This window comes from Equus asinus, chromosome 6 (genome assembly GCF_041296235.1).
Source record: "Equus asinus isolate D_3611 breed Donkey chromosome 6, EquAss-T2T_v2, whole genome shotgun sequence".
Classification (NCBI taxonomy): Eukaryota; Metazoa; Chordata; class Mammalia; order Perissodactyla; family Equidae; genus Equus; species Equus asinus.
Window position 1 is genome coordinate 5,948,481 of NC_091795.1, and position 13,091 is coordinate 5,961,571.

The following is a 13,091-nucleotide window of genomic DNA, read 5'->3' on the forward strand; positions in this document are numbered from 1 at the left end:
TTTTTTAAGACTGGTATGATGTGAAAGCACAGTTGTGTTCAACCTCAGAAATATTGGGACTACACTATTCACAGGAAGGATTTAAGGAACCAAAAAGCATCTGATTGCCTCATGACCTTGTTTTTGAAGTGAGCCTTGAAAACCTGCACAATGACAAAGTTGCATTTTATAAACTCAAGCTGAGAATGTTTGGGTCAAAAATCAGCTGACAAATTCATGGAAAGGATCTCACAAGTAACATAAAACATGTTCCTTGGGTTAAAAAAAAGACACATCATGACTGAAACTCAGGTTGATGTCTACGCCATTTTCTCAATCTGTTTTGTGTTAGTGTTACCAGGAGACCAATGACTAGAAGACACTCATGTTGACGGCAAAACTACCAAAAGTCATTTGCTTGATCTGTTTTATGAAAGTTTTACCAGAAAACGAAACAACTTAAAGACCATTTATGCCTTTACACAAAGAAATGGAAATTATGACCCAAGAGGTGCTAAATAATTGATTCTGGAAAGCACTGAAAAAGACCTAGAAAAGGGTAGCCAGTCTATTTACCGCTTCATACAGTTACTAGAAAAGTAAATACTGCCAAAGAAGCCCAAGTTTGAATTTGGAAAACTAATGGAACTGCCTGGTGAAGATGGTTGTGTTTGGAAATATTATGGGGAGAAAACAGGCATAGAAAAAAGAACAAGTTGATGGATATGAGCCAAGAATCATAAAGTCTGAAATTTGACTAGTCACTTATCAGTGACTAGTGACTCTTGATTGTAAAAACATTAAAAGTTTTTATAAACTTACTAAAAATAATCTAATAGAAAAAAATACCAGATGAACAAATAACTCAGGAAATACAAAAGATTATAAAGTGCTGAGCACATCTAGTATAAAAATAAAAAACACTGATACTATTTTTGTTTTTCAACACTGGCAAAGGTTTTTATAAACTAGCAATAGTTAACACTAGGCAAGAGTGCAAAGAGATGGGCACTATCAGATACTGGTGGTTAACAGTGTAAACTGGCATCGCTTTTCTGGAAAGCAATTGCTCAACTAAACGAATTTTTAAAATACCCTACAATCCTCGGAATGTGCCCACAGCATTATTTATAATAGCAACAACTGTAAATAACAAAAATAAGGGAATAAAATTTGCATTACTTTCACATGATGGGACACCTGGCATTCACCGATAACATTTTCAAACAATGCTCAGAACTTAAAGTAATATTTTAAAAAACAGGCTTACCCATCTATAATGTAAGAATATGGTAAAATCTCATTAAAAATTCTTTATGTATACAAAGACAAAGGACCAGAAGGAAATACTCCAAAATATTAATTGAACTGTATGTGATATTGTTAGTTTTTAGTTTTCTTTACATTGTTCAATACTTCTGAATATTTTCTCTAGGCTTATTGTTTTTTAATCATCTTATTTTGAAAAGACAAGGACTATTTTGGTATATTTTTACTTTGATTAAAAAAAAACAAAATCTGTGAACACAGGAATGGGAATCAGGAGACTTGAGCTCTCCTTTCAGGGCCACAAAGCTGCTTTGTGACCTTGTCAACTAACCGGTTTAGGGTCTCTGTTTTTCTCAATTGTAAAATGAGGATGTGCTGCTTTTACACATTTCATAGGGTAATTGCAAGAATAAAATGAGACAATGTGAATGTTATGTTTAACACCAGAAGACATTTTAGGCCTGTAAACAAAGGAAGAAATGGAAATTGTAACCCAAAAGGTGCCGAATTATCAATTCCACACAGCACACAAAAAGCACTTTTAGACAAGGCTAGCCAGTTTACTTATCTTCTCTATACAAGGCTCTATATAATGCACAAGGTTTTTAAATGAGCAATGTTTGAACTCATGGCATCTCATTTTTATCTATGACTTATGACATTTAGTAAGTTTGACCTTACAAAGATTTTCTTTCTATTATTTTGCCTGCATTTAGAAAACACTGTCAGAGGGGATAGTGGGGCTGACTTAACTATGCCCCTATGAACCATCACACAAATATACTTATCTAAACTAGACCATACCATTCTAAATCTTTCCTGGGTTAAAATCAATTAGATAAAAATGCCCTACTACTATTTTGGGAATCTGTCTCGTGTAAAAGAAAGCTACTTTTTTTTCCTACAAAGATTGGCAGCTGAGCTAGCATCTGTTGCAAATCTCTTTTTTTTTTCCTTCCCTTCTTCTTCTCCCCAAAGCCCCCCAGTACATAGTTGTATATTCTTGTTGTAGGTCCTTCTGGTTATGCTATGTGGGATGCTGCCTCAACATGGCCTGATGAGCAGTGCCATGTCTGCACCCAGGATCCAAACCAGGGAAACCCTGGGCTGCCAAACCGGAGTGTGCGAACTTGACCACTTGGCCACGGGGCCGGTCCCCAAAGCCTATTTTTATCATCATTTCTAGCTGCCTGAGGGCAAGGGATCATACTGGCAAGTGGCTTTAAATTTAGGCCATCAGAGTTTTAACCCTGGCTCTATCAATAACTAGCTATACAATAATGGATAAGTTAATCTTTCTAAACTCATTCCCTCATCTATTAAATTGGGATTAATAATGGTACCTATCACTCTGGGTTATTGTGATTATATAAAATTACATACACAAAGCACTTCAGCACATAGACAACCCACAAGAAGCACTATTAGTACTCTTTAGTTCATTAAGTGTTTACTGTATACTATTAAGTAAATGCCTAATACATACCCACACATACACAAATGCTTATAATAATCATGTAAAGCAAGTATCTCCACGTTTTGAATAGAAAAACTAGCTGAGAGAGGTCAGTATGTGACAAAAGCACAACCTCAAAATCCAATAGGGTCTAGCTCCAAACTCAATCCTTCTACATATGACCATGGTATTTCAAAATAAACAAGATTTCCTATGAATGTCCTATCTCTCAGTAGATCGTCAAAATAATTCCTAAGAAGTCTAAGTTGTTAATTAGTCATCTCTTAATGCATAATGATATCAGTTAACGTTTTTCAATTATAAGGAATGGTTCCACCTCAGTCTCAGCTCCTCTGAGATGTGCATTAAAGGTTTAAGTGCTTATATACACAGGATCAGATAAAGCTTGTTCTACTTCTACTTGGAGTTAGAAAAATCTCAGTAATACCAAATATAGCTTAAGCAACCCATAAGCAGACATATATAGACATGTATGTAAACAAATGTACATAGACAAAGTGACTTCACAAGTTATCTATTTAAAGGAGGGAGAAGTACAATGATTTTACTAAAACTGGAATTATCCAGTTGCCAACCCACCTGTTAGCGGGGCCCCATGAAAAGTCTGTGATCCCTGATATCCATCAGGCACTGAATCTGGTCCATAATTCTCTGTAGGCCAACGATGAGGAGACCCTGAGTTACTTCTATTTAGTTTCAACTCTTGCATTTCTTTCTGTTGGAAGAATAAAGAAAACAATTTTAAGTAATTCTATCATGCCAGAAATAGTGTTAGAACAAACTTAAAAATTTTAAACTTAAATACTTGATGCCTTCTAAGATTCTATATTTCAATAAGATCTGAGTACCAGGTGCAGATTTAAGAACATGATCCTTAATTTGTCAAAACTTATTTGCTCCCATTCTTTTATTCCTTCATACCATTCATTACCTAATTCATTCACTCTAGGTTAGAGTTGGAGTTAGCTCTAATCTAAACAACTGAATAACTTCCTAAATAGTCTACACTTGCCTAAATTGATCTTTCTGAAGTTTAACTCTAGCCAAGACACTTCCCTGCTCAAAAAAAACAAGAAACTACAAATTAAACTTCTCTGACATTCAGTCCTCAGCAGTATTATCCCAAACATCCTTCGAGCATGTCCTTTCCACACTGCTTTACTCTTCAGTAAACCTGGACTACTCAACATTCCAAATTACTGCCCAGTACCGGCTTTCCACTTACCACATTTGATGTAAAAACAAAAAACAAAAAACAAAAAACACTAATAATTGTTCAAGATGATGCTCAAAAGCTCCACTAGGAAAAGGAAAACAACTAATTTTTGTTCAGAATATATTATGTATATAATAATATATTCCTAGCACTTTACTTTTAAGTTCTTAATCCTTACATGTTAGGTAAACAAGATTAACTCATACCTTAAAATGAAAAAAAAAACCGCAGGAAACGGCACAGCTAGAATTCAAACCACATCTTACTCCAAAAATGTTTTCATAGCACCACTCTGATGCCTAGACAAAATGGGAGACATACTGCTCTCTAATGGGAGTTTTGTGGCTAGCTATCAGATCTCTCTCATTTTATAGACAACTAAATGACAACATCCTCCTCAACTCCAGAACCTACAAAATATCCCTTACAAAACTGGCACTTACAAAGAAATTATTTCTTTTTCCAAAGGAACTATATTGGTTATCAGCCAACTGGTCACTTTTGAAAATAATACTAAATATCTTTATATGGTCCCAGCTATCTGACTGGTTATAAGTGAGTTCAGAGACAGATCCAGCACATCTGCTTTCTTCTTGCAGAAGTGCTTTCAAATAGAAATTTCCCCAAAGACATAATTATTGAGGTCAAAAATACCTCAAATTTTCAAGCTAAATATATTTTCCCCATTCATCCATCTAATATGTCTAGTTGAGATACTGCACATCCAAAAATAAGAAACTGGTAGAATCAACTGGAAAACTCTACTGGTCACCACTGGTATCTGGACCACAGTTTTGAACATGCAATTAATGCTACCATCATAACTTTAAAAATTCAAACAACTAGAAAATGTGATGAGAACTGGTTTCAGTAATTCTCACTTTACAGATGAGAAGGCAAAAGTCAGAGAGATAAAGAAGTGCCTGGCCCAAGATCATTAATTAGTGGTAGAGCACATGGACTATCCACTACACTGCCACAGAATACAATGTTGGGTGCCAGAAACCTGTATTGTAAGCCAAGATTATATGTAATATCATAATAGGCCACGATTACACAAAATTAACATACAAAATCTTTGTGCAAATTCAAAAGTTTGTTCCCCTCCAAATAGCATATTTGAAATCTCACACAGTGCTGATAGTACTGTAATAATCACACACATATCACGATTTCCTTGGTGTAGCTTTAGAACTACGAGTGATTTACTGCTTGCCCAATGAGCATGAAACAACTTACCTGTACTTGCAATTCCAAAAAAGAAAAGCTCTGTGGAGCCCCATAGTTAAAGGTCACTTTCATATAGGTAAAGTAAAATCAAGCACACATAACTATTTCCTTATATAACTAAATCAAATTCATATGAAAGCATGAAAAAGATAAAGAGACTTTTTGAAGCTTAGACTACACGTCAATTCCTAACTACAAATCTGACACACACAACCACAGCCAGTATGAGAAATGAACTCATAGGCCAGGGTATAATTAGTATATTTCACTAGTTCAACTCAATCACTTGGGAACGTCCTCTAAGCCCGGAATGACGCTATGTTTTGGATAAAAGTGTCTCTGCCTTTGAAGGATCCACATCTGGTCGAGGACAGAGACACATAAGTAAATTCAAAAATATGCTAAGTGTCAAGATACAGGTACGTACAACATAGTATAATTGTACAGTAGCATGGCAAAGGGCTTTAGAAAGAAGTGAGGGAGTGGTCAAGGAAGGAATCTTGGAATAAGAGAAGCACAGTTTAGAGAAATTAAGTGACTTACCTTAATGGCTTCTACTTGTTGGCAGATCATTTTCAGTAAAGAATTTTGATCTTCTGCCCATCGTGGTGGTGTTTTGGGAGAATACTAACAAAATAACAACAAAACAGCATTTAAAACATTTAGAACAGAGACACATTTCGCAATGCAATAATTCATTTCTTTCCCACTTACCTTGTAACTTTTACTTGGTGATAGAGAATATTTGGTGGGAGACGGCGTAGAATATTTTATTTCTGAATCTGTAGTCCGCAAAGAACCATTTTTATAAAGAGGACCTCCTTCAATATAGTCATCGAGTTCCTGCATGACTGAATTAAGCATCTCTTTTACAGACTCCAGGGGCACAGGCAACTAAAAACAAAAGGCATGAATCAAGGGCTTTAGTTTGCAAAAATGCCAAAGTAAGAACTCCGAAATAAATACAAAGATCTTACTAATTTACTTACATTTTTCTCACTTTTGTATAACAAGCATTTTATGCTTTACATATAAATAACACAGAAGAAACTGCTGTGTAATCTAATGTCTTCTGATTCTAAAGCCTATGTTGTTTCTATTCCTTCTGTTAGCCATAACAATGGTAGAGGAATGTTAACTTGGGGACACGTGAACAAAATAAATTACTAGTGTTTACTAACTGATTCTGAATGGTGAGAGAAACATAGATGCTAGAATGCACTAGACAACATAAATCCTAACCTAAGAGCAGTAACATAAATTAATCAACAAAATACTTGGAAGGTTGAATATAATTGAAGTTAATACCATCATGACAGCCTCAAACTGCTGACAGCAGGAAAACAGCCCATAGCAAATGAAGAAGATGAGAAGAAATGCTCTAAAGGTGTCAGCAACTACGTCCAGTTTCAGTAAAATGTTTAACCGCCAAATTCATTAAGAACTAGTCCTTAGACTGCGATATTTGCTTTGATTACTTTGCCAAGATAACAAAAATAAATGTCCTGCCTTAGAAACCTTTTCTAATTCCCCAGCGAGTATTTCTGAGTATCAACCTAGATTCCCAAGCTTAAAGAAACACCAAACCCAAGACAAAGCAATGCTAATTAAATATTCATACATATACCCCTTCTGTGCATTAATAATAAGGTATTATCTAGCATTTTTGAAAGGATCAAAATATAAAACCAAGGCAAAAATGCTTATCACCCAGTTATCAATAATAAGAAAGTAAAACAACCTGCAAACTTACTTTCTTAACCACTGAAAGATTTGAATCACTGTCATCTAAAATCTTTATTAGGTAGTCCCTGCTCTTTCTCAGATAATTCTTGCATTCTTCTTGTTCTTCAGGAGAAAGAGCATCATTTTCAATGTCTTCTGCTTTCCTGTGAAAAATCTACAAAAAGAGTGCTTTTATGAAGCAATAAAGTTAAAAAAAAAACAAACTTTTAATTCAAAGCACTACATCTACTTACCAGTGCAAGATTCCAATAAGAAACAACATTTTTTATAGATTCAAAAGTAGTCATAGCATCGTCTATATTTCCATTAACTGCATCCAATATAGCAAACGTGATGTGTGCTTCTTCTTCATATTCACCAATTTCAGATGCCTAAACACATTTAGCAATTTTTAGTCAAACTGCCTCTACTCAGAATATCAAACTCAAATGACTTCCCAAAGCTTTCGTATGATTTAATGAGATTAACATCTCAGTACTCTTTTTAGCCATATTCTATATGTGACAGCTAGTGGATTTAGAAAACAACACGACCATTAAACAACCAGGCAATCAGTTTAAGCAGTTTATATCTCCATTTCTTTATAAACTGGAAATCCCTATCTCCAAGTAATTCACAATGGGATCATCCATTACCTGAATGTCTGCACTATGAAAATGTTTAAACAGAGGGTCAGTAGGTTCAGGAATACTGCTCTTCTTTTTGATTGTCTTCAACAATGGTAAAACCTTCCTCCAATAATGAACACTTCTGCCTATGTATTCCCGTTGATCATAAAAAGAATTAAGACTGCTGCCCTAAAAGAGAGAGTTAGAAGCACACAACCTAAGGAACACAAATGATAAGATCTAAAAATTCCTTTATAAATGGTCTGAACAACTGGTTAAAATCTCAAATCAAGGCCCAACAGAATCGCTGAAGTCATATGCTCAACTTTCCAAATATTGGAATAACTAACCACCCTAATACCAGTGATCATTTGAGACCCAACTTTTAAACACTGTCAATGATACTATCTAATGAGGCAGCCGAATCTATGTTTTAAAAATTGCCATTTTTAGACAGCTGAAATCTGCTGTTCTGTAAGTGTCACAGTTTGTCAAAAGGCTAACCATCTATACCTGATCTTGCCATAGAACAGGCCTCAGATTTTTAGAAGGATGTATAATGCCCTTACCTACAAAGCCTTGTAATACCTAACAGGGAAAATATTTCTCAGGCTGGACAAAAATATAACAGCTAATACTTACATAACACTTATTGTGCCAGGCCCTGTTCTAAGTGCTTATATATTAACTACATTGTGGTGAGATTAGAAAAATGCAATTTACCTGGCATAACATGAACAAGCTGCTATTGTTTTTAGAACTAAAAGACTTTCAATGAAAAGTTTATGATTCTTAAAAGTTATGGTAATGTTCTCAACAATGAGTACACTTTAATGAACTCACCGTTTTCTGGAGGCATTTTGCCCAATGTATAAGCAGAGCAGGTTGCAGACCATGTTTTTCCTGGCCTCTCAGAGTGTTTATGTCATGCTGAACTAAAAGTCGTAATTTTGCTGAGGTTCCAGGTCTAAAAAAGTTTTATTTGATAAAATTGATTTACAAACACAGGTCAACGTTTACATGTATGTTAATCACCACATGATAATTCAATTAAATCCCTAGGCAATAAGTTTTAAATTAAGTAGGTTTTTAAATTAAAAACCTAGGCAATAAGTTAAAGGAATATTTTTAACTACTTACATTGCTTTTCTGTGAATGAGACTACAAACTGCATCCCACCAAGATTTTTGTCTTTCTGTACAAAGCTGTTTACACACAGGAAATGGCAAGCACAGTGGCTGACAGAAGCTGTAGTGAGAATTACATTTCTCCTTTAACTGTAAGTGGCTGGTGTATATTACTCCAAGCAGAAATACCTATGTTATTTAAATAAAAACTCAAGTAAGAAAAAAATTAAACAAAACTCAAAATATTTAATTTGTTAAAATCTTTGCTTACTTCAAGATCTAAGATACATATTGATTCTGGTGCATTCGTTTCAAGTCTGGAGGTTTCCTGGGGTAAATGATGAAAAAGCTGTTTCAGCCATTTTCGAATTGCAGGTAAGGTAGGCAACGAATTCCACTGTAAGCCAAGCCAGGTAAGGTGCTGAAGACTACCATTATGTGCTCGAATGGCACCTGAAATAAAGGGAGAAAATTAGCTTCAGGTTTTGGAAATTTTTTTGTGTGCCAACATAAACAACTAACACATTAAATGTTTATTAATTTTATAACTGTTTTTCTACATCAGAGCTGGGGGAAATTCTGTGATAAGCAAAGTCTCATGTTCTTATTAAAAGTATTCACACTTTAGGAATTTTAATAAAAACCATTATGATGGAGAAACTACTACTCTAATTTAAAAAACCTACTGACAGAGGTCAAATAAAAAATGGCTACCCAATAAGAAATCTTGAAACAATGAATTTACTTTGTTATTAAAGAGTCATTACAAGAATGGGATGCCACTACATTAATCTATTAAGATCATAAAGGGATCTTTTCTTCTACAAGAAATTCAATACTGAAAAAGTTACAGGCTTCTGGAAGCATAAAGAGGTAGAACCTTTCTAGTAATACGGCAATTTGCAAGAGACTTAAAACGTGTTCATCAACTTTGTCCCAATAATTCTGTTTTTAGGACTCTCTATGGAAAACATTTGATATGGAGACACTGAAGTTTTCATCAGACTGTTATTTTTAATAGTGAAAAAACTGGAGACATCCTGGATGTCCAACAATAAAAAGTGGCTAGCAAATTATGGCTAATTCATAAAACAGACTATACTGCCATTAAAAGTGATATTTACAGAGACATATACAATAGGAGAGAATTTATGAAAGACAAATCATATGTATCGTATAAACAACTATTTAGAAGAAAAACGTGCCACCAACTACCACCACCAACCCCTCACACCCCCTCTCTGCACCAAAAACCTAAAAGGAATACCGAAAAAAATTAAGTCATTATTTCTAGGTAAACAGATTATGGGAAATTTATTTCTCTTTTTGCTTTTATTTTTCACCTAACATAAAAGAATTAAGATGCAAAATGTTTCCTTTGAAAGATACAACTTACCAATATCATATCTAGCCAAATCATCAGGTTGTGGGGCTTGTACATCAATGTTTCCAATATCATCGCTACCAAGGAAAGATCTATCCTTGGGTGACTGACTAGAAAACAGAGCATCATATAAAGCAGACTGCCCACTTTTGTTTGCAAAGGATTCTACAACCTCTTTTAAAAAATCTTGCTTGTCACGACTTAGGTTTAGCAGCATGTGCCCTGAAAAACAAATTATCTCCATCATTTAAAACATAGAGATTATTTTTACTCACATCTCTCAACAGTTTCATTCACATAGCTTAAGGAGAAACAACATAATTATATCAGACCTAAGCCTCCAAAGCAACAACAAAAACTGGAGAATAAAAAGGGTGCTTATGCAAAAAATGAATATAGATTATAGGTTTAAAACATCTGTGTCTACATGCTAGAGTAAAAGGAAGGAAAACAGGAATGTGTGTGAAAAATGCCAAAAGTATTTACATTTCAGATGGAAAAGTGTGGGATTTAAATGGCCATACGACAGCAGGCCCAATCTCAAATTCTCTGATCTGATACACTGATTTCTAACCCTAGCTGGTCAGAATCATCCTTTAAAAAGCTTTAAAAATATTTATTTCCAGGCCCCACTCCCAGAGACTCTGATTTCACAGGTTTGGGGTAAGGAATCTATTTTAAAAACACTGCTTGGATGAAGTTCTAGTACGTACCACAACATCGAGGAACTTTGAAAACAATATACTATGTGAAATAAGGCAGTTGCAAAAAATTACATATTGTATGATTCAATTTATATGAAATATCCAGAAAAGGGAACTCTAAAGAGACAAAAAGTTAGAGGTTGCCTAGGACTAGGAGGTTTGGGGGAAATGAGGTGTGACTGTTAATAGGTATGAGGTTTCTTTATGAGGTGATGAAAATGATCTAAAATTGATTGTGGTGATGGTTGCAAAATTCTGTGAACATACTAAAAACCAGTGAATTGTACACTTAAAATGGGTGAATTATATGGTATGTGAATTTTATCTCAATTAAGCAGTTTAAAAGAAAAAAAAAACACTTCTTGAAGTAATTCTGCTAGTCAGTCACGTTTGATTACCACCAAACTATTATCTCTCTGAAAATTTGCAGAGACAAGCTCAGGAATGCCCAGATCGAAGACATTAAAACACAGTTCACTTTACTAACTGTTACACGCCGCAAAGGCATCTATGACAGCCCTGCAAAGGTAGAAGGGAGACATAAGAAAAAAAATGGCAAATTACTTCTTCAAGGACTGAAAGTCTACCTCCCACAAAAACGTAGGCTGCGGGATAGAGGAGCAATATAAGCTTTGACCAACAGCCTAACTGCAGGCCAAAATTTACAATAACTTTGACTTGATACTACCTTCTTGCTCTTTACGAAGTTCATTCAATTTTATATCAAAACTGCTTCCTATGGAAACTTTTCCTACAAAAAGCATTATGCTTCTTCAGTTCATCATTTGATTCACTGGCTATGTGAACACCTTGAAGTTTTTGCCTTAGCAAAACCAGATAACATATAACAGACCTTTAGGATCCATCCCAAATAGTCAAAACAGGGAAGAGATCTACAAATTCCAAGAGCCTAAGAGAATGTGAGTATCTATCTTCCATCTTTCTATGTTGTTGTCAGTTCCTTAAGAAATAAATCTGTATCTTCTTCACTTTATACCCCCCAAAGCAGTATTTTACAAGCAACTGATGTTAACTGGTTGGCAAATCAGTAATTAGTCTTAGTTCAGAAAGTGCCTTAAAATATTCAAGATGCAGGCTCTAGCAGTCAGACAAAGAAATGGTTAAGGAGTTTCTTCATCTGGGAGCAAACAATATCACATATTCCTTTTAAAGAATATACCATTTCTTCTAATTCTTTCTATATCTCTTGCACAAATCCAATGTGGCAAAGAGAAACAAATGATTAGGACAAATTATCTCCTGGACAGACAGAAGGTATTATCATATGATGCTCCAATAGAAAATTTTTCCTTTTTTTCTTTTTAAAATAAAATCAGTTAAACATTACTATTACCTGATTGGCTCAGACGATCAAAGGCCATTATTTCTAGCAGATTTTGTCCAGCTTCTCCTTTTATTAATTTAATCTTTGGTCTTGGAACCTGATAATTTTAGAATAAAGAATCTTAATTTGTTGATACCCATATTTCTAATGATAAGATGTTCCCTTCTATTACGTGCTGCTTTTTTGATAATGAATAAACAGTTAACCATGGTTAAATTGAGTTAGAAAACCAACTGCAAAAAACTGGAATGCCTACAAAGAGTACTTTTGAGAAATTACTTTCTACTAAAAAAAATTAGAATTACATTTGCGGAAATGGAGTATTTGGAGAACTTATCTACCCTACATAAACAGAACTATAGCAGAAGTGATGACAGCCCTACTTAACACAGCACTGGTGGAATCATACTTGGAAGTGCCACACTGTGGGACAGCAGATTTTCAAAGAGAATGGACAATTTGGAATACCACTGAGATAAACTGGGACAACCAAGAGAGTAAAAGGACTCTTAGCCATACCTATGAAGAACTGAAAGAATGATGAATAAATAGAATGGTGAAGAGAAAACATGATAGGTGCCTTCAGATATTAAGAAAATTATCTTGGAAAAGAAGGGTTAGCATTTTTAATAGCACCAGAAGAAAAAACACCACCAATGAGTAACAGCTTCAAAAATATTTTTACTTCATATAAGGAAGCACCAAGAACTAAATTACCAAAAAATGCAATGGGCTATCTTGAAAAGTAGTGAATGCCAATCACTGAAAATGTTCAATCACAGGCAATGACCACTTAACTGGAGATATCCTAACAGTAACTATATGGGTGACTGGGGTAACTGCTGTTAAGTCTCTTCATGACTTTCTTAATTAGAGTAATGGGAGTATAATTTGGTATAATCTCTGTGAGGTTGGAAATTGGGCAATAGCTCTAAGCATAATAAACGCATACACTTTGATCCTGCAGTTCTTCTTGCAGTAATCCATTCTACCCATAAATTTTCAC

At 34.7% G+C, this 13,091-nt stretch overlaps 1 protein-coding gene across 4 annotated transcripts in view; it reads right to left on the reverse strand.

The window, feature by feature from the left end:
• Positions 1–13,091, reverse strand: part of LOC106823941 (E3 SUMO-protein ligase RanBP2) — an 87,691-nt gene that overhangs the window by 24,197 nt on the left and 50,403 nt on the right. For all 4 annotated transcript variants that reach the window (XM_044773110.2, XM_044773109.2, XM_044773106.2 and 1 more), the window contains exons 8-18: positions 12,095–12,182; positions 10,049–10,258; positions 8,924–9,105; positions 8,666–8,841; positions 8,369–8,492; positions 7,553–7,714; positions 7,151–7,288; positions 6,925–7,071; positions 5,886–6,065; positions 5,715–5,798; positions 3,305–3,440 (exon numbers count right to left, since the gene is read on the reverse strand). In XM_044773110.2, coding sequence (XP_044629045.2) covers positions 3,305–3,440; positions 5,715–5,798; positions 5,886–6,065; positions 6,925–7,071; positions 7,151–7,288; positions 7,553–7,714; positions 8,369–8,492; positions 8,666–8,841; positions 8,924–9,105; positions 10,049–10,258; positions 12,095–12,182 — 1,627 coding nt within the window. The remainder of the gene's footprint in view (positions 1–3,304; positions 3,441–5,714; positions 5,799–5,885; positions 6,066–6,924; positions 7,072–7,150; positions 7,289–7,552; positions 7,715–8,368; positions 8,493–8,665; positions 8,842–8,923; positions 9,106–10,048; positions 10,259–12,094; positions 12,183–13,091) is intronic.